General features: G+C 30.1%; 2 protein-coding genes and 1 long non-coding RNA gene across 3 annotated transcripts; all 3 read right to left on the bottom strand.

The window, feature by feature from the left end:
* Window positions 1-4543: 4543 nt before the first annotated feature.
* On the bottom strand, window positions 4544-5949 carry LOC128286958 (uncharacterized). Its single transcript, XR_008277649.1, has 2 exons — window positions 5910-5949; window positions 4544-4732 (listed from the first exon to the last, which is right to left on the bottom strand). It is a non-coding gene; the product is annotated as an uncharacterized LOC128286958 (long non-coding RNA).
* A 2477-nt stretch (window positions 5950-8426) lies between these two features.
* Window positions 8427-9590, bottom strand: LOC108463437 (ethylene-responsive transcription factor ERF109-like). Its single transcript, XM_017763377.2, has one exon. The coding sequence runs from the start codon at window positions 9472-9474 to the stop codon at window positions 8614-8616; it is 861 nt and encodes a 286-aa protein (XP_017618866.1). The 5' UTR covers window positions 9475-9590; the 3' UTR covers window positions 8427-8613.
* Window positions 9591-13830: 4240 nt separating this feature from the next.
* LOC108464598 (ceramide synthase LOH2) lies at window positions 13831-19369 on the bottom strand. Its single transcript, XM_017764963.2, has 6 exons — window positions 18825-19369; window positions 17646-17854; window positions 16657-16812; window positions 15736-15921; window positions 15469-15647; window positions 13831-14262 (listed from the first exon to the last, which is right to left on the bottom strand). Exons 1-6 carry the CDS (start codon window positions 18942-18944, stop codon window positions 14243-14245), a joined length of 870 nt encoding a protein of 289 aa, XP_017620452.1. The 5' UTR covers window positions 18945-19369; the 3' UTR covers window positions 13831-14242.
* Between the last annotated feature and the right edge of the window lie 3448 nt (window positions 19370-22817).

The raw sequence follows: 22817 nt of genomic DNA, 5'->3' as shown, positions 1-22817 counted from the left end.
ATTTTTAAAAATATAAATTTAAAAGAATGTTGATTTTTCACCACAAATTGGGTGTGATCATGGCCCAATGATTTGTTGCATAGGTGGAATTGTCCCAAGCCTTTGGTGTTGGGCCCAGACCTTTTTCTTTTATCCACTTATTAATTTTGTTAAAATTCAGATTAACTAATTGGGCTTTCTAGGCCCATTAAACCTAACTAGTAACTGCCATTAATAGTGATTTAAAAAAGAAAAAAAGAAAGTAGTATGACTTGAATATAATTTTGATCAATGTCTTGGAGTTTAAATTTAAAAAGTAAGTAACTTGTGTGTTGGTCTAATGGTTAGGATGTTTATCATTTTAAGTGTGAATTGAGTTCGAGTTATATTATTGTTAGGACTTTGTCCTCTTTTATAATTCATCAAAATAAAAATAAGAACAAAGTACTAGGACATAAGTCATTTAAAGTATAATAAATTATGGTAGAGTGAAAATTTTACAAATATAGTGATAAGTAATTAACATGATATACAAAAAGTCAGTTAAAATGGTAAAATTAATATATTAAATATAATAGTTATCACATCATCTGAAATTTTTAAACTTTAAATAAAAATAGAAAATGGAAAATACTTTATTTTATAAAAATATTTTTTAATAATTTTACTATTTAATTAAGACCTGATTGATAAGTGTTAAATCAATCATTAAAAAAATATATATATAAATTAAATAATAAATAAATGAAACATGTGTTACCTCATTAATTTTATTTGAAAGGTTTTCGCCACCCAGCGTCATTTAAATATTATTATCATATAAAATTGGGTAAATTATTCAGTTGGTCACCTAACTTTTAATACACTTTTATTTTGGTTACCTAAAATGAAATTTTTACAATTTGATCACTCAATATTTAGGGCGCTTTCATTTTTAATCATCTAAGTTTTAAATCTCTAACGGCGGTTAACTGTACACGCCACATCGTGTTTACACTTTCATTTTGATCATCTAGAAAATATTTTTTAAAGTGTTGATTGGAGTAAAAAAAAATCAATAATTAAAGTTAAAAAGCAATAAAACTAAAACAATACATGAAAATTGACAAATTATACTTGTTTTATCTCATTGCTAAAACTCTTATTTTTTCTTTTTAATATTAAAATTTTAAATTTCAAATTATCAAGATAAATTGTTGAAAATTTCTCATCCGTTGATAATGTCAACCAGTTTGTTACTATAATATTAAAATTAATTAAATTAATCTTGTTTTAAAATTTTAAAATTTATTTTATGTTTCCATATTATCCTTAATGAAATCAACTCAATTAATTCATATTCAATAATTGTCTATGAAACTTATATTCCTTTTGATTATATAATCCCGAATCCATGCTAAGCTAAAAGTAAATGAAAAAATACTTGCAAGTAATTAAATTAATTGTTTGTTCTTCGTTTGAGTAAAGAAGTGATGAAAAGATACGACCTTTGTTTGGAATGGAAAATAAAATTAATTAATTTCCATAGTTTTTATTTGGTTTTAGCTTAGTATGGAAGATTCAAGATCATACAATCAAAAGAAATTTGGTTTTCTTATACAACTATTAAAGACAACAATTTTCATGGGTGATTTTTAAAATAATTTCAAAACATCACAATAAATTAAATAAATTGTTAAAAAATTATCCATGGATAATGTCAACCGATTTGCTACTATAATTTTGAATCTTAATATTGAAAAATTTATAGTTCAAAACCCAAATTTCAAATTTTCGACTATGTGATAAACAAGTAGAATTTGATAATTTTTGTGTATTATTTTAGTTTCTACTGCTTTTTTACTTTAATCCTTAATTTTTTTACCCTAATCAAAACTTAAAAAAGATTTTTTTGGGTGACCAATATGAAAGTGACCTAAAAGTAGGGTGACCAATATGAAAGTGCAAATATGATATGGGATGTACAACTGTCAGTAAAGATTTAACGCTTGGGTGACTAAAATGAAAACTCCTAAAATTTGAGTAACCAAATTGCAATGATTTCAATTTGGTGACCAAAATGAAAATGCCCTAAAAGTTGGGTGACTAACTTGACCTGATCATGGGCCGGGCCACCTGACCTGGCCCGAAGGCCCGTCTGAAATTTGGAAGGGTTTCGAAAAAAATATAGGCCCGAAAAATGGGCTCGGACAAAAAAATAGGCCTAGCCTTGCGTAAGGTATTTTTGGCCCGAGCCCGACCCGTCCTGGCCCAAATCTACTAAAGAACAAAAAAAAATCTACTTTTTTAAATATTATTTTCTTATTGTTTTCTCCTTATTTTGCTACTATTTTGTTGTTATTCTTTGGATATTGTATAAAACTTATTTTATTGTTAATTTTGTTATTATTTTAGAGACATTTGCTTGTTAAATTGCATCTACCTTAGTGTTATTTAAGTATATATTTTTAAATTTTTTTCAATTTGTTGGAAAATATTTATTTTGATGTTTTTAATATTTCGATGTATTATATATATTTTTAAATTATATAAAAAATAATATGGGCAGGTCGGGCCCAGTTTTAGTATTTTTATTCGGGTTGGGCTTGGGCAAAATTTTATGCCCATTTTTTGGGTTGGGCCTAGCAAACGGGCCTGAATTTTTAGTTGAACCCGACCCGGTCCATGCTCACCTCTATGACTAACTAAGTGGATAAAAAGTGGAAGGGATTGGGCAAAAATATAAGCCCGAAAAATGGGCTCGAAAAAAAATGAAACCCATTTTCTAAATAGATCGGGCATCGAGTAAGCTTTTTTTGGCTTAGGCCCGGCTTGAATTTGAAAAAAAAATGTTATTGTTTTGCTATCATTTTGCTATTATATTGCTACTACTTTGTTATTATTGTTTTGATATTTTATAACTTTTGTTTTATTTTTAATTTTGGCACTATCTCGAGAAATTTATTTTTAATTTATTAGGAAACATTAATTTTAATGTTTTAGTATATTTGATGTATTGTATTTTTAAATTTAATTTTATATAAAATAATATTATAAACAATGTTAATATGGGCAGGGTGGGTCGGACTCGAGTTTTAACATTTTTTATCTAGGTCGCGCTTGGGTAAAATTTTAAACTCATTTTTTTGCCAACTATATAGATACAGATGAACTAAAAAAAATGATTGTGTTTATTTTTATTAATATTAACAATGTGAAATCATACACTGAACCGACTTCGTTGCACATACATAATATATAAGATAATAAGACCCCCAACACTCAAATTATTGAACCAACATTTTTATATATAAAAGTGAGACCCAAATTCATCCCTTCTCTTTATAATAGTAGAATCAGCACGTGATGAATTCATTTCACCATATGTCAAACGTGATTTAAAATCTTTTATAATAAATTAAGCACTATTATTTTTAAGCACTATTATTTTCTCTTCTCTTTTACTTAAGGAATAAATTTGTTAACTATTAAAACACTTATAGAGAATTTGTTCAATGATAAAAATTAGTGGAGGCTACTATGACAATTCACCTACTGAAACAAGAGTCGTGAGTGTAGTGTCATGAGAGGAGGGGAGACCTTAAGGAGTTGGAGTGGAGGAGAAGAGTGGGTAAGATGTGCTGTCTTCTATCACGATTCACGTACTTAGGAGATAGATGTTTAAGGGGAGCACTTATAAATAATGTGTTCTCTTTTAATTGTTGAGCTATACTCAATGTAAGTCTATTTAATTATGTGACCTTACGTAATTGAAGGTGTGTTAATGATGAGTGACAATAATCTTATCTGAGTGACTGAACTTGATGTGACTTTAATCTTAAACAAAATACGGTATCAAACGAAGTAATCTCTTTGATAGGTATTTTGACGAGATTGCGAGTTAATATTTTTAAAGTGAACAATTTTATTTTCATACATTTAATTATGAAATAAAAAACTTTGTAAATGAATATAAAGTTGAATGTAAAAAAATTGTGGTCGTGCTTAAAAAAAATTGAATTTTGGTTTTTTATGTCACAAGTAAATATATTATTAACGTTGAATATTACCCTTATTTATTGAACCCCAAACCGTCCCGAAAGAGAGTTATGGAACATTACCGGAGTTTACAGAATAATTACACACAATTTCATTTACTTTCTTATGTTCATGTCAAAACTATCTTCTTGAGTAACAGTCACTAAAATATTTATATCTAGACTTACGAAACTCCAAATTAAGTTCCGTTAATTTTTCTTAAAACTAGACTCATATACCTTTCTACCATAAAATTTTCAGAATTTTTTGATTTAACCAATTAGTACAGTTTATTCCTCAAAGTTACCCCTGATCTGCTGTTTGACAGTTTCGACCTTTCTTTACTAAAATTTAATTATCTCATAGCACAAGACTTGAATGATGTTCCCGTTTATTTCTCTTGAAAATAGACTCATTAAAGATTCTAAGCATATAAATTATAGCCTGTAATTATTTTTATACAATTTTTAATGATTTTCTCAATTCAAAATAGGGAATTCCAAAATCAATCTGACATTGTCTCACAAAAATTCAAATTCATACCAAATTAGTCAAATCCTATTTTATACCATAGCCAAATCTAAATTTATTTATTTCATCCTTACATTTAGAATTTCAAAATGACATACACATAAGACATCCTAGGTACATGCCATTACCAATAATTAACACACTTTACCTTAATGAATTCGGGATCGGACTGGGATGCTGATTCAACGTACTATCTTTACTTAACCTGCGCACGGAAACAAACCGTACGCTGACTATGGTATACTCAGTGGTATTTCTATAATCCGAACACTTGATAATATAACAATTAAACTTAAAATCACAATGATAAATATAACCATTCATTTATTTATTTTATAGATAAGTTTCATTTACTTACCATAAAAATTCTATACAAGCCATATAACAAACACAACAACATATTTGCTCAATTCTTTTCATTTGCTTACTTCATAAATTCTTTCAATATATTCGCAATTCACTTGTATTCACACTTGTATTCACACTTTACTTCTTAACAATATACCATTTTAATTCATTCTAACATCAATCATCATCCATTTGAACTTCACTCATTTCATGAACCTTTTGGTTCATGTTTTCAATATCATATCTCAATTTCAATTCTCAATTCAATTTCTCATTTCATTCCAATAGTTCAATCAATCAAATTCACTCGATTTATCTTTTCACTTATTTACCCCTATTAACAAACCTGGACTTTGACGGATACACGGATTCCAACCCAAACACACCGATGACGGCACATTGTGCCTAAAGCAGTACACGATGCTGATCGATATCGACACATAAAGTGCCTAAAACGACACACGAGGTGCCGATACGACACACGAGGTGCCGAAATACAACACATAAAGTGCTCGATCGATAAAGCCGCAAATCTGTACACTTCCGGATCCTATGGCATGCCAATTATATCCGACTCGGCCGTCCTAGTTAATAGGGTATTTCATTCACTTTCTCAATTTAATAATTCTTTCATCAATATCTCATTCCGATAATTACACATATTTACCCATTTTCACAATTCATACAATTTCATTCAATTCAACAAATATATTTCAATTATGCACATTAATTCATAATTCAATACAATTCAATTCACTTTTCAATACCAAATATTCAAATATCACAATCTCATATATTCATATCAATTTCCTCATATTTCCAATCAATATATTTTTCAATATAACATTCATTCAATATTCAAATTTCTACATAAGTCATATATATTATATAATTCAATCAATATAAATTCATCACATACCAAATTAATCCATTTCCATTATAAACACAATAATTCTCACTTCAATATTTATTTAATGCATTGAATAAAAAAATATAACAATTAATAACTAGGTTCGGATTATAGAAATACAAACCGTATTTTCTCGAAACTAACTCCCTTTGTCTTTGCCATTTTTTTTCCTTGCTTAGCCGAGGTTTCCGAGACAACATTAGCTACGGGAATTAAAACAATTCATATTCGTTAATTCACTACTAATTTATATCTAATTAATACAATTTTTATTCAATTTCTACTTTAATTTCAATTTAATCTTAACTAGATTTACTTACTTTTTCTATCTCAATTCATACTTCATTTCTATTCAAATTTTGTCCAAACTCAAACTTAACTATTAAATTTCCAGCATATTTTCATAATTTCGAATTTATTTCCATTTAATCCCTAAAACTTAAAACTTATAGCTTAGTTTACGATTCAATCCTTTATTCAATTCCAATCAAAATTTCTATCAAATAAACCCCCAATTTCATCATTTTATTCAACATGAACCATACTTAGAAATCTAATGACTTTCAAAATTTCTACTTAAAACAAGTAGTATTTATCTCTAGGATTCCAAAAACTCAAAAATCATAAGAAAAGGGCCTAAATTGACTTACCAAATTAACTTGGAACCTTTAAAACCTTATTTTTCCCTTTTTCTTTTCTTCCTTTCTCCCTTCTCTGTTTCGTCCCCTGCTATTCTGTTTCTTTCCTCTTTTTATTCTTTTGTTTCTTTCTTTTGTTTCTTATATATATATATATATATAATGACAATAATAGCTATAATAAAAATCTATTTAATAACAAATATTTATTTAACACTTGTACCAATCATTTTTATACACTTGTTTTCTTCTTTTTTTTATATATACATATATATTTAATAATTTAATGATATACATAATTCAAGAAAAATCTTGATTTTCTTCCATTCACCGCCTCATTTCATGGGTATGGCTTAATTGCCATTTTGATCCTTTTATTTTCTATTACTTTAAAACTAAACTTTCACATTATATTCAATTTAATCTTTTATCCAATTATCCTTAATTAAGCTAAATTTACTTAATTAAACTTTAATTAATCACTCACTTAACTTTATAAATATTTTTACTTTTTTTATAATCAAATCCATTTTTGAAAACGGTGACCCTAAAATACACTTTTCTAATAACCTTAAAGTTCGGGTCGTTACAAAAAGAATATTTTTTTTAATTCTAACATTTGCTTCAAAAATAATTTCTTATTGAAAAATAAAATTCTTATTGAAATTGGTTCGTGGATTTAATTATAAAACAATTAGTCCTATTTATGGACTGGACTGAGACCTGTCTTAAAAGTGGGAGGATTTAGATAAAAATATAGGTCCAGAAAATGAGTTTGGCAAAAAATAAGGCTCATTTAGAAAATAGTCCAAGTCTCGAGTAAGGCTTTTTTAGCCCGGCCCAAATATACAAATTTTTTTTTTTTGCTTTTCCTTGTTTCTTAATGTATTTTTTGCTATTTGGTTGTTTATTTTTTCACTATTTTATTACCATTTCACTATTATGTTGGTACTATTTTATTGTTATTACGTGGAAATTGATTAACTCTTGCTTTATTATTAATTTTGTTACTATTTTAGAGACATTTACTTGTTAAATTGTACCTATTTTAATATTATTTAAGTATACATATATTTTATTTTCAATTTGTTAGAAAATATTTATTTTAATATTTTTAGTATTTTTGATGTATTATATTTTTTAAAAATTATATAATAAATAATATAAAAATTTATCTGAGCAAGCCAAGCCGGTCCCAAGTTTTAACTTTTTATCCGGCCGAGCTTGAGCAAAATCTTAAACCCATTTTTAGAGCCAGACCGAGCCCAGTTCTAACAAACGGGCCGAAATTTTGTTAGACCCAGCCTAGATCATGAACACCTCTAAAACAACCCTTTCACTCTTTATAGAAAACTATATTATTATATAATTACTCTAAACCTCAATTAATTAATGTAAAAGATATTACCGCAACTTTTATGTCATTATAATAGAAATGATGTCAATTAAGCTAATATTCAATCAAGAAATTTTATATTATATATACTGAAACATGTTTATAAATTTATATTATATTATGATTATTATTTATATTATATTTTATCTACACTATTCTTTAAATTTATGATTTAGTTACTATCACCCATAAATTGAATTTTAATTCAATTAAAAGGGTGCCGAAAAATTATATATTCTAGGAAGCAAGTTATATCATTACCGTAATATTTTTAATTTTTATATAAAATAATAAAAATTTAAACCTCAATTCAATCATATTTCATTTATATTTACATGAATTTTAAATAAATATATTTTTAATTTAATTTTTTATTCGAACAACATAGTGAAGTGATGAAAATTTACTACTTACCAATCAAGCCTTAGTAGACGTGAGTTTAGGAGAAATGACTTGAATCTTATCCTTTTGAGGGTCCCAAGTTGTCGGCTGAGTGAACAGAATCTTGCTTTTCTGCTGACTTGCTTTCTTCAGGTGTATCAAATTATACTTTCCCCTATTTTCACATCTCTTATTATAAATTTATAAAAATTCTGGATTGAGGGCCTTCTTTAAATTCTGAATTCTATGAATTTATTGGTAAAAATAAAAAATTGATTCTTCGTTTACCCCACTAATGGGAGAACCCTTTCTTGTAACTAATACAACGTGAAAGAGCTTATGAAAAGGAGTACAGTTTTAGCTTCCAGTTCTTTACTGGAACAAAAAAATGAAGAAAAAAGAATCGCAACTGATCAAAAACTACTAGCATTTCCCATGGTCATAGCAGAATCCGAGAAATATTTTTTATTAGTATTGTCCCAGTCAAAATCTGTCGTCATCATCTTCATCCATTCTTGAATCTCATCTTCGCCCATTCCATCCCAAAATTCACTCCCTATTCTCATTTCCGACTCCTTTCCTATGTTCAAATTGAACGCCCCGGAATTTTCTTGATCGAAGACAACCACACTTGTTGTTGTTGTCGTTGTTGGTGCTGCTGCTGCTGATGTTGTTACGTAGCCGTCGCTGTGGGTACTATCGGGGAACGGGAAGTTAAGTTTCGCTCTTGGTCCACGGAAATCGATGGCTGCTTTATCGTAAGCTCGAGCCGCTTCCTTCGCCGTGTTGAAGGTTCCGAGCCAGACCCTGGCGGCGCGTCTCGGATCTCGAATCTCCGCCGCCCATTTCCCCCACGGCCGTTGCCTAACTCCCCTGTAGTTTTTTTTCACTCGTTTTGGTTTACTAAACATCGTCGTCGCCGTTGTGGTTACCATTTGGTCTTCTTGATGACTTGGCGGGAAAAGATTGCACCCCAAACAGCCGTCAAATCTGCACACGTGGCACTTATCCGTAACTTCATTCGCTTGAAACAACGCGTCGTCAAAATCACGGCTGATCCCAGCAGTACTAACAGTGGAAGTCACCAGGGAAACGAAATCGGAAGGAATATCAACGGCGGAGACAGAGACTGCGGAGGTGGAGGTGGGCGTATAACCAGCGACGACGTTTTTTAAGGCGGCGACCATGATGGAGATTTCGTATTCAGGAGACAGACGATGAACCGATGGCGGCGGTACTGGGGTAAGTCTCTGTCTTTTCATGGGCTTCTGCATAAGCTTTGTAGGGACTTGTACTGAGATTTGTCCTTTGAGGATTTGGCTTCGCTTTTTCAGGTTTTCTTTTTCCTCTGAGTTTCAGAGGTTTCGATTTTTTTTCTTCGGACAAGGAAGTGAGCAAAGCAGCGTTTTTATACGGAAACTTGTACCAAATATGACGTGGCATGCCAGTTGGGAAAATAGGCAGACGCGGGACGCGAGTTGTAATAATAAAGAAAGTATTTGTAAGTACACGCACGTGTTATTACTGTTAATTAGGATATAAAAAAATTAATTAATTGAATTAAATGAGGTTTAATTTTGAATTTTATTTCCGTTAATTTTGCTATTAATCTGAGTTGCAGATTTAATTTATATATATTTTTAATTTATCAAATTTAGTTATTATATTAACAAATAAGTGAAAATATTTTTTTCCTTTTTTTGTGTAAAGTAAAACAACGAAAGTTATCATTAAAAATTTGTTAATATATTATTTGGTACGAGTTTTTTAATCCAAATTAAGGACATAATTATGATTTTAATGTTCAATTTAGTATGTAAGTTTTTTGTCTCAATTAAGTACATGTACTTTTTGTACTATAGCACACGTGTCAAATATTCATTGTACCACATGATTCTATTTGATATGGGTACCAAATTAAATGTTGAAGCCAAACTTAAGTACCTAATTTAGACAAAAACTCATATATCAAATTGAACATTGAAATCAAATTCAAATACTAAATATTGAATTAACTGGTGTTATTTGGAACAATACCAATTGGATTGAGAATTGGGGTTAGTATACTGGTTCGAACATAGGGGTTGAATTGACTAGAGGCGAAGCCAGAACAATATTTTAAGAGGGGTCGAATGAAATTTTAAATTTTTATAGTCTATACATTTATAATTTTTATAATTTTAGGGAGGTCAAAGTGCAATTTTACCTTTACTAATTTAAATTTTTAAAATTTTTTAAAGGGCCTAAATAATAATTTTCATTTTAGGGGGGCGGGGGCCCCTGCCAGCCCCCTTAGCTACGCCTTTGGAATTGACCTCTCAAAATCAGTAAAAAACTAAAAGCCAAAACTAAAAAAAGCAATTGGATCATTTTTATGAAATTTTAGTTATTTATTTAATTATTGTTGAACTAGTGATCAAACTAATTAAATTGAGAAAGTATTTGATTTATTCGGTTACCATCTAGTTATTAAAATGTTGATATTAACACTAAAAAAAGGGTAAGTTATACCCAATGTCACTAAATTATTAGTAAGTTTACGTTTTAGTCAAATAATTTTAAAAAGTTACAAAATTGTCAAAACTTTCAAAAGTTCTTATTTAAGTCATTGGGCTATTAAAATCGTTGTTATATGGCCTTCTCTGCTCGTAACTCCTTCATTAATTGAAAGCTCACATTCTCTTTTCTTTTATAGTTCAGTTTTTTCATAAAACAACTTTGAAGGTCACAAATTTGCAAATCAAAATTCGTTTAGTTTTTATTCTTCGACCTTCAACACTGATTGTCAAACTGACTTGAATCTAAGGTATATTCTTCTTCTAGTCGATGGGTATTGAACCACAGTGTCGATCGCCAAATCGTCACTTGGAGCTCGCTAGCCGGAGTTTTAAAAAAAAAACAAAATTAATAGCCTAGTGACTTAAATAAAAAACTTTCCAATAATTCAGTAACTATTTTGTAACTTTTTTAAGTTGAGTGACTAAAATGTAAACTTGCTAAAAGTTTAGTGATCTTGAGTGTTATTTACCCTAAAAGAAATGGTCCATGATGTTAACGTCACTAATGTGAGAGTGACACTGAATACACGCGGGATTTTGAAAGAGTGGGGACTGTGAAGAAGTCAAAGGCTCATTGGTTCAAATTGCATGAAGTTTCGTTTCAAAAGCCCTTTTGAGTTTCCACCGTAGGTTTTTTACTGTAACAATTTTTATGTATTTATTATCATGTTTCACTTTCGCGTATTAATTTATTAATTAAATAAGTATTAGTGTTAATTTAATTTTTATGACGATTTTTAAAATATATGTTAATACTTTATATTTACTTCTATATTTCTATTTTCGTTTTTTATGAAATTGAAGATGTTAAGAAAATGAGTTTGATTTAAAATTTTAAAAATATTTTTCATCGAAATATATAAAATTTTAGAAATAAAAAAATATTTTCATTAAAAATGTTTGTAAAGCTTAAAAACTGAAAACCAAGGTTTTTTCAATATTTTTTAATAGATACTAATCATGTGTTCATATTTTGATTATTGAAAACAAATTTTTATTTCTATTTACCAAATGAAATTTTCAATTTTTAAAAATAAACTAATTCTAGTTCAATTTTTCTATTGGTAGTAAGTAAAACACAAATGTAAAAAAAAAAGAAAAAGGGTTCCATTGTTTAACTGGATTGCGAACCATAAAATGAAGACTGGTTGACAGTTTAATGTCATTGTCGTGAAGAGCTACCATAAATGATAAAAGTGCCTTCATCCGTACGTAATTTTTGACTGCTTACGGTTGACGTAAGTAGCTGGTACTTTGCAAGGAAGACGACGGCGACAGGACCGATGGAAAACATCAAAGCCAATAGCCACCAAAGCCCTCAATCTGAAATAACGCACTTTAAAATTGCCAAAAGGGATCAAATATCAATGTGTATTACACTTGTTTATCACTTCTCACTTGAACTCCAAAGTCCCGTATAACTAACTTCAATTTTTAACTCGGTTTAAAAAAAATCAACAATTCAATTTTTTTCCCTATCTGTTTAACCGAATTTAAATTATTAATTTTTTTTATAATCAAATTGAATTTAAATACTCGGAGCAGACAATTCATAATTTGCGTGGTGTTTCACACCAATTTTACTTTGACAAATAATGAATGACTCAAACATCCACTATCAAATCTTTATTTTTCCTAATAATAAATTCTAAGTCGTACATTCATTGCATAAATTATTTGATTTCCAAAGGAAAATTCTTTTATTCTAGATTCAAATAATAATTTTCGAATTTTAATACGGATAATAACTTTGAATTTTAAAACAAATTTGCAAATTTAAATATTATAAAAAGGTTAATCGGGGAAAATCGGTTTTGATGTCATATTTTTTTCCCCAAAGCACGTGTTTTAAATTTATAAGTTGTTAAAACGTTTTTCTTTTTGGTGGAACAAATTCTACTTTTTAAAAAAGAAAAAGAAAAAATGGTACTAATTACTAAATACACGGAAAACAACTAAAAGAAATAAAGGAAGAATTGATGCTAAAACAATGTTCATTTAAAAGGTTTGAACTATTCCATTCCACCACCAAATAATGCCATTTTGTAGGAGTAGGTGCTCTAAAGAACGCTCATTTATAATTGTGGCAGAGCCTTAAACGAGAGAGTAAACAGAGTCCATAGCAAACTAAGAATGCCCATTTTATAATAATTTTCCTCTCCTCTACACCCTCCCCCCAATTATACACAATAAGTTTGTACAGCCCGCATGCCATTCCATGTCCTTTCCCTAAAAGAAAAAACAGAAACAAAAAAGGCAACAGAAACGTTGTCATTCAATTCCATGTCTACAAGGCATTCACTATCCAACCTCACATCACAACACAGCTAGTGCTTCCTCCTGAAAGGTGCCATAGTGTTTGAGAAATTTCACCGAACATAAGTCAGGTACAGACACGTTATCACGACCGGTGTCTGGGTACTATCATTTCCCCGCACCACAATGTGCCCACTATCGGGTATTTATCCCCTTTGGACACCTACAAATCCCGCAAGACTTTTGTCACCTGATGTCACACGTCCCCAAAGTTGCAAACAGAACTCTATTGGAAGGTCTTAGGATCGAACCATACGAGGTGCACCTTCAGGTGATAGTTTTGAGAGATATGTAGGTGTCTGAACAATACCGGATTATGAGCATGATGTGTGGTGCGGGGAAATGAGTGTGCCCAATCGGCCAGTCATGACATATATAGATGAAAGGAGTATAAATACTAGAACAATATATGGTAGATATCACCTTTACAGGTAGCTGAATTAAGCTTGAGTATTAAGCTTTTGTCACCTGATGTCACACGTCCCCAAAGTTGCAAACAGAACTCTATTGGAAGGTCTTAGGATCGAACCATACGAGGTGCCCCTTCAGGTGATAGTTTTGAGAGATATATAGGTGTCTGAACAATACCGGATTATGAGCATGATGTGTGGTGCGGGGAAATGAGTGTGCCCAATCGGCCAGTCATGACATATATAGATGAAAGGAGTATAAATACTAGAACAATATATAGTAGATATCAGCTTTACAGGTAGCTGAATTAAGCTTGAGTTCACATATGATTGTCACACGTTGATGTGTTACTAATTCAAAACGGACTTAAATATGGTATTGCTTCCAATGTTAATGCTAGCAGAGAGAGTAACAAATTCAACAAAAATACGGTGTTGCTTCACTTTAGCCCTTGTATTCATTTCTCCTTATGATGATTAATAATCCTAAAACATGAGTTTATCCAGCGAAAATTATACAGTAATTTGCCTATTAAAAACGAAATCAAGACATGGATTCATCGTCTACCGTACTTCTTCAGCTGTACCCTCTGACCCCGAGAAGAATCAATTAAAAAATCAAAACCAATAGGGAATTTTTCATCCAAAGTAACGACCAATCAAAGTGCGGAGACGAACCTAAAACAGATGATCTCCTCAGGGCTTAACATCGCAGGCAAAAACCGAACCAAAAAAAAAAAAAAATTGAAATCTTCTGTCTAATCATCATCCTCAGAATCTGCAATTCAACAAAGAAAGCAAACACTTCAAAATAAATAACAGCATTTGTCAGGTAATAAGAGAGAGTGGAAATTTGCTAATTTGGAGCATGTCTTAAGAATTTGCAAATTAAGCAAACAGAATTAGAGAAGTTTTAGTTTTATAATTCAAAGAGTTCTAATGTTATTTACTTATTTTACAAATCTCAGCATTTAAGAGAAAAACAGTTGGGACTTCGTAGAGTATGGTCAAGCTGACAACGAAGGATACAAAATCAAGTGGTATGTTTCCTTCTTATTAATTTAAGTCAAAGTATTGTACTTTATCATTTTCCTTTACTTTTACGTTGAAATGTTACCAGATGCATTTAGTATAGTTCATATACTTTCAAATCTTTTTATTTTAATTTTTAACAAATAATTAATATTTCTCTAAACTGCTCTAACATTGTCTTGCTATAAAGAATTTTTTAATTTTGATATTTTCATGCTTCCACCCTTCTCTTCCCTTCTATGACATAAGTTATCCTGGAGATAAAGAAGTTTTAGGCATAATAATTAATTTGGCCCTCAAACTTTACAAAAAAAGATATTTTTTACCTTCATCTAAATTTTCACCATTTTTAGCCCTTAAACTTGCATTTTTTGTCAAATCACCCCAACATGGATGAAAAAGTTAAACTTTTTTAACTTTGCTGATATCGCATACACTTGGATGACATATAAGCATTCAATTAATTTTTAAAATTCAAAAAGATCATAAAAAATATTTTTAAAAATTAAAAATCATTAAAATCATTTAAAAAGTATAACAATATCTAAAATAATTTTAATCTTTTTAAAATTTTAAAAAATAATTAAATGCTGACATGTCATCCACATGGCAATCCACGTGTATGCCACAACAGCGAAGTTAACATTTGTTAACTTTGCCATCCATTTTGGGGTAATTTGACAAGAAATGCATGTTTAATGGCTAAAAGAGGTGAAAAATTAAATGAATGGCTAAAATGACATTTTCTTCGAGGGCTAAAAAATTCATTATGCCAAAGTTTTAACAGTCCCCAGTAACAAATAACAACAGCAAAGAGAAGCTTTTACGATTTCCAAGGAATAAAAGATAAAAGGTTCAGACCAAACACCCAACTATCATAAAAACAAAGGCAATTTGATTTTTTCCCCTTCCCTTTCATTTTGAAAAAGGTTGGGGGGTGGGGGGGGCTTACCAGATCTAATGTCTTCTCCAACTTTTCCTCTATTTTTCAATTGTCTCGTGATCATTGAGCAAATGAGAAACCACCAGTACACATGGAACACAAGTAGCATCAGCAACATAGTATTGAAAACATAGTATAGGGACGTGGGATATGACTCCGAAAGATTTAAAAACTCCCGAACATCATAGCTGTGAGAGATAAACAATGACAGTAGATGCATGATCAGCCAGTATGCAGTAATGTACTAAAACCAAATCATAAACCATAAAGGCAAACCTTGAGGTTTTAATGACCCAAAATGGAAAGAATATCAGACGCAGCAAGAGCCAGGAGATGGCAAATAATCCAAAGCACACACTTGCTCCAAGCTCTCTCTCGGAATACTTGAAAACTTTAGCTGCTTCCAAAAACACATCACTTGCATCATGTAGGGCAAGGATAATTGAACCAATGCGGAAAAAGCTGTAAACAAGGCAAACTATAATCATCTTCCAACTTGGATATCCACAAGATAATTTAATTTATCAAACTAACTCATACAGACAAAACTTTATAACTGTCAATGGCTATGTTCTTCCCTCGCAAAAATTCTGTTAAATACTCTTCAATTCTGAATTCATATAATCCATAACTTGCAACACTAAATAAAATGCCGAGGATATGACTGGCATCAAACCAATGACGAACCTAAGAATAGCAGAGCAGAAAATGGCTGCATTTTCACCATGAGTTCATGAAAAACTCAACATATTGCATGATTTTTTTAAAAGAGTGCATAAACTTTCTTCTTATGTCATAAAACAGCAAACCTTCTAGGGTGCCTTTTGCAGAGGCTACTAATGATCCAAAGGATGGCAATACACCACAATATTTAAAACCATAACAGAATAACAGTGGGATTTAGCAATCTACCAGCTTACAGAGGATTGCTGACAGTAAACTCAAAGAAAGACGAATCATATAGGGATATACTAATTTGACTATGTGATACACCAGACTCTATCTACACTACATGAATACACAATTACACATATTAGACCATATGTAGTATGCAATCTGGAGATAAATGGTCCAATGATGAGATTCCAGAAAATGCCCAAGAGGTAGGCAACAATGACTTCCAAATGAATATTTGCCTGTCTGCTATGTGGCAATGACTGGGAATTTGGAGCACTTCCACAAAAACAGGCAAGTTACCTTGTAATGTATGAGTATCCTATCAGGATTACAGTAATTACATGATGGGACATCATCACAGCAAAATCCTTCCTTCGAGTCTCCCAAGTAAGGAGTGCAGCAATGCTATAAATGTAGAACCCACATTGGCACATGTAGAAAAGGCTTAGGGATAGCCTGAACAAAAAGAAAAAAAGAAAGAAGTTAGCTTTCAAGTAGGTCGCGAGCAGGTATAACAAACCTTATCCTTCCACAATGCAAGACCCAGCAATTAAAGAAAAAGGAATATTTAAAGAGAACAGAATATAGGCGTTGGAGCATGTATAAAGGGAAAGCCACATGTTTCAATAGAATACTCATAAAGCAGATAAAGTCCTTGAAAGTAGAATAAAATGCCCAGAGAAATTGTTTTTTCTCAAGATGGAGACCAGCATGATACTACAGAATCAAGACTGATACATTCACTTGAAAGAGGGAATGGGAACATATAGACCCAACCCGACACCAGTGCGAACTAAAGGATCAACTAAAAGCACAACGAAAACATGTGAACAAAATTGCTTTAAGATTACAAGAACAAGAGTATGATAGGCTTACCGGCTAATAGTGAAAAGGTTAAGATTAGTATCATATACGAGGACAAGGGAGCTAAAGACTAGACAGGAATGACAAGAAGTCAACCGTAACCATCATATATTGGATGCAGATTTGTTTTAAAATACATTAATACAAGAATGACTTGGCATTCTCCATAGCTTACAGAGATGTACACATGATGAATACAAATACGTCCTTTCAAACACTAAAGACAAGAACAAAAATAGATTTGTCCCGTCTCTTAAGGAATGATTACAAACAGTAAAAGATACCTTCATGCAATGTGAATTCAGAGATCAGAAACACAGATCCTTGACATCCAAGAGAAACAATAACTTTCCGTCAATTAATAGAAAAGACTATTCACCTCATAAAGAGGTACATATATAAGTCCATGAATATAGGTTACTCACTTCAACTCTTGATCTGGCCAGCCTCTGAAGTACTGTTTTGTATCTGTGAACCATGGCTCATAGTAGGTTATTTTCAGAATATATGTTTCAACAGTAGCATAATATGCTAGCTTCCACATAGATTCTGAGCATTTTGCAATTTTTGCTTGTGTAGCCTCATTAATCTTCAAAGGAGCATATCCATTACTCAACAACCAGATGGCCAGCCTCTAAAAGGAACATGAAGAAAAATTAAAATGTATTAACGAAAGATGAAGTCCATTATGTACCAACTTATGAAGTGAAACAATTAAAAGGAGAAATTGATCAATTGTTTGTTACCACCGAAGGCACAAATATGGCAATAGGATTTAGAAAATAAACATATGGTAGCAGCACTCAACCCCACCCTCACGCAATTTCATTTCTCAGGACAAGTGAAAAAAATGAAGGTATGTACATTGCACAACTACTTCCAGAAGATGATAAAATTTCCCTGCAATAACCCTATAGTGGAATCTTTTCCTTTATGACTAAAATGTTCTCATCTCATCCTGCATATTCCTATCCATGTAGTATTTTACACTCCTTCCTACCTTTCACTCCATATGTTTGTGTAATTCAACACAAATAGGATGGTCCAATACAAGCTGTGAACATTTCAACCATGAATATTCAAAATATATTTAATAAAATAAATGGATTGTTACTCCTCACCCATTCAATCCTGTCCTATTCGCGACCTAACGCATCAAAAAACAACCATAACTGGATTCAATTAACAAGCACATGCTTGTTCCACCATCTTCTACAAATTTTCAAGAGTTCAGCACAAATTCTCTGAATCAAACAAGACAAGTTCACCTAGGATGTGACCACATTATCCTGAAAACATTCAATTTTTTCGTTCTTTCATTTTATTTTTCTTTCAGATGCGACATACTTCCAACTTCTTTAACACATCTAGGCGAAGACTCAAGTCAACCCACTATTAATTAAGCTAAATAACCAAAGTTAACTTATCTTCCTGAAATCTCAATAAAAAAACCCTTTAATCCACCAAAACTGGAATCGCTCTTTAGAATACAACAAATTTCAGCCGAAGTCGATAATTTCTTAAAGCTAATACAAACAAAACAACATATTATAAAACAATAAATAAATAAATTAGGAATCAATAGGAGGCAACATAAATCTTACACGAAAAATGAATTTGTCAAGGAAGAACCTGGCGACAACGAAACCGAGCGCGAAGTGAACCGCCACAAGGAAGTGGCACACATCCGGCTTGGCATTACGGCTCCAAATAGATGACTCCATCGGACACCAGTTTTCGAAGAAAAGCAAAAAACTAAAATCAATCAATCAAAAGGCTCCAAAATCCGTCCAACGATTTCTTATTGCAACAATCCATTGCATTGAGCTTCCATTGATCACGATTGAGAGAGATCTGGTTTTTTTAGCCCTAAGTTGAGTTTTTTTTTAGTTAACAAAGTAAGAAGAAGATGATGATGATGATGATGAAAAAGAGTTGGAGGGTTTTAAACCGGCTAAGATCTCGAGTAGTTTATTTAACAAACAATAGAATGTTTTTCTTGTGAGACGCTACTCGTTAGCTGGAAATTTTATTCATTTTGAGGATTCTCTTTTTTCATTTTCGGGGTTTGATTCTCTATCAGTCCCTGTACTCTTTAGTCATTTGAAATGTAGTCTCTCACTTTTTTAATTTGAAAAATATAATCCCAACTCTTTTGATTTGAAAATCAAAATCCAACCATCAAAGGACTTTCGTCATTCAAAAACTTTTTACTTGTAATTTTGATTTAATTTTAGATTTTTGAGGATTTAGATATAAAAAAAAAGGTTGAAATCTTTTCTTTTTTTTTTGCGAATTTAGATATCTGAATATGATAGTATTTAATTTGTCAAATTATGGTATTTGACCTTGTACTTTGTGTAAATTGTGGAATTAGTACCTTTATTTTAATTTGGTTAATTTTTATAACTATACTTTTCAAAATTTGAAATTTTAGTCTTGAGCCAATTGTAATAGTTAAATTTGTTTGATTAAACTATGACATTAGTCTTATATTATGCGTCTGAGTTATAGATTTAGTCCACGTTTATCAATTAGATTATTCTTAGTGGCTACATTTTTGAATTCAAAATTTTAGTTTTAATACAAACATTAATCGTTAAATCTATTAACCAATTTTGTGTGAGTAATATGTGAAAATAACAAATAGATATAGTAGTACACATGTGGTAATATATTTGACATATCAAATTTTAAAAATAACCGAACTTAACTTAATGAAATTAATAATACATGAACCGAAAATGAACAAATTAAAATATAAGTACTAAATTCATAATTTATGCAAAATTTAACCAATTTAATTTGAATTCAATTTAGATAATAAGTATAATTAACGGATAATAAATTGATTTAAAATATTAAGAGGAACTACGAATTCGGATTGAAATAATTTTAAAAATAAAGATATTCAAAACTCACTTTTGTTTATTGAAAGTAAATTTATTTGCTTGTTTGATATTTCTTGCGTGTAAGACTAATCATGTAAGCAAATTTTATATATTTTAAATGTAATTTGGCAAAAGTTCACGTAATTAATTAAACTTCAATTTTTTGCAAAGAGTATAGGGACTGAAAGTAGAATTTTACATTTGTTATTTCTTTCATATCTTTGATGGTGCAGAACTCGGCAGCCGCCAGCCATTTTTCATTATTTTGATTTGACTCGAAAATATTTTTCATTTATTATTTGGATTTTCTTTTATATTCAATATACTCTTTTATAAATTGAAATTTTGTAATGTAATAATTATTCTTAGTGCCAAGTATAGAGTTAATTTTTTTCTAAGTTCAAATTTGAATATTAGGGTCAATTATCTAAAAATACTGTTTTTTTATAAAAATTATCGAGTTAGGTCAATTTTTTCGAAATTTATCAGATTATATCGATTTTGGAGAGAAAAAAGAAAAACGTATCCGAGTTTTCACACAATCTCTCTAGAAATTTTTTTTAATGGTTTTTGGAGTTTTTTATGGTTAGAGTTTTGGAATTTTTGTTCTAGGTCCCAAAATTATTATTTTAAGGATTTTTTTAATTTTTAACATTTTTATATATTCTTTAGGATCTTTTATAATATTTATATTTGGTGGAAAATATAAATTGTAAAATTTTATAAATATTTTGAATTTTAAAAATAACATTATTTTGAGACCAATTTGGTAATTCCAAAATTGGCAAGTATCAAAAATGTATTTACACCAATCTATTATTCGAATTATTTAAATTGTAAAATTTAACTCGATACGAAATCAGAACTCGAATCACTCAATTCGATTAACTCTAAATTTAAATTTTTTTTGAATCTAATTGAGTTTTGTCATCTGCAGCTTATGATAGTTAGAGGTCAACTCGAAATATTTAGAAAATATTATCTCAGGATTCCTAGGATATCTAAAGGGTGAGTGACAAATTTGTAGGGGGTTAAATTTGGGAGAGTGAAAACACTACATACAAGGAGCATTTTTAGTGACATGTAAATAAAAAATATTAAAAGAATTGAGAGAGCGTTGAGAATGAATTTAAAAAGTGGGAAATTTAGGACTTAAATAGGGAAAAAAGTTAATGTGGGGGGAGGGAGCCACTGGAGTTCAACTGTTAGAGGGTAACTGTTGGCCTATTACAGGGTAGTTGTTAGGGAAAATGCGTCCAATTTGACGCGTTTTCACATTCTCTCGAAAATTAACTTAATTCGATAAATTTTAAAAAAATTGACCTAATCTGGTAATTTTGGTTAAAAATCAACATATATGGGCAATTCACCTGAATACTAATTCTTGGATTACGTATAAATTGTTAATTTATTCCTTATACTTTAATTTGATTAATCTCAATATTTATATTTTTCAATTTTTGAAATTTTAATTCAGATCCAAATACAAAAGCAAATAAATATATTATGTTATCTTATGCCATATGTCGGTTCTGGATTTAATCTCTGATTTCTAATTTGATCATTTTTAGTTTTATAATATTCGAGCTTAAACATGACTTAAACAATAGTCATTAAATTTATTAACTAAATTAATATAGCTTTTTTCATAAATATTATGTGAAATAACAAGTTTATATGGCATTTCACATGTAATGATATATTCGTTGAATAAGATTTTGAAAATAGTGGAGTTTAACTTAACAAAATTAATAGTTACTTTTTAGGTTAGGAACTTCAAAATTCGACAAATAAAACGACTGAATCCAAAAGTTACGTTTACGGTACATTTAGCTTACTTTTTGTCTCACGTTACAGTATCGTTATAGTATCTAATCTCACTGCCACTGCTGTTTTTACACTAACCGTAGATAAACATACCGCCAATCCAAACCCACCCAAAAACTAATAATAGATATTGATGTTTGAGCACCATTGTGTAGAAGTCGAAATGTGTAAGGAGTAACTTGAAAATTTGAAGATAAAGTAAATTTTAGATTATTTTATACAAACGTCAAAGAAAATAAAATAAAATAAAATTATATTTTATTGTTCTAAAATTAATTGATAGGATCGAACACAATAGATACACTTGACTTAAATTTATTTATTATATGAAGTTCCTAGTGATAAAATAATGCAAACTTTTTATTATTTACTCTAATTTTTAAAACCTAATAATTAAAACTTATTTTGGGTATGGAGCGCTTTTAAAACTCGTGGTTAGCATTTATTCTTTTAACAAATTTACGAATACAAAATATTAGTAATTAGGCTCACTCGATAAATACATTGAGAAATTAAAAAAGCCTAATAATTAATGAGAAAATAAAATAATATTACTTGTTTCAATTTTCTTTAACAAAGCCTTTAGGGAGTTTTGGTTGGTAGAAATATAGAAGGATGGAAAAGTAAGAAGCAATAGGTGTTAAATTTTGTTTAGTGTACAAGAAAAGTTAGTGGAAAAAATAGAAAAAAATAATTATTTTCACTTAATGCCCCAAAAATTTCTATTAAGGTGATATTAAGAGATAAGAGATAGATGTATTTATATGATCATTTATCATTTATTATTTAAATTTAGAAATGGTTTAATGGTAAAAATAGTATAATTTTCATTTTATTATTTCCCAAATTTCAGCTTTGTGGAACAATGAATAATAGAAA

The sequence above is a fragment of the Gossypium arboreum genome, chromosome 13, assembly GCF_025698485.1.
Source record: "Gossypium arboreum isolate Shixiya-1 chromosome 13, ASM2569848v2, whole genome shotgun sequence".
Lineage (NCBI taxonomy): Eukaryota > Viridiplantae > Streptophyta > Magnoliopsida > Malvales > Malvaceae > Gossypium > Gossypium arboreum.
Note: the sequence above shows the minus strand (reverse complement) of the source record. Positions and strands in the feature narration are given on the sequence as shown.

What these genes read in the sequence shown, in the direction of transcription:
- LOC108464598 (XM_017764963.2), bottom strand. Translation starts at nt 18,944, where the DNA reads ATGGAGTCATCTATTTGGAGCCGTAATGCCAAGCCGGATGTGTGCCAC. An exon ending in TGGCCAGATCAAGAGTTGAA is followed by an intron (nt 16,813 to 17,645) that starts GTGAGTAACCTA and finishes CTTTTTGTTCAG; the next exon opens with GCTATCCCTAAGCCTTTTCT. An exon ending in GGATACTCATACATTACAAG is followed by an intron (nt 15,922 to 16,656) that starts GTAACTTGCCTG and finishes CCTTGTTTACAG; the next exon opens with CTTTTTCCGCATTGGTTCAA.
- LOC108463437 (XM_017763377.2), bottom strand. Translation starts at nt 9,474, where the DNA reads ATGCAGAAGCCCATGAAAAGACAGAGACTTACCCCAGTACCGCCGCCA.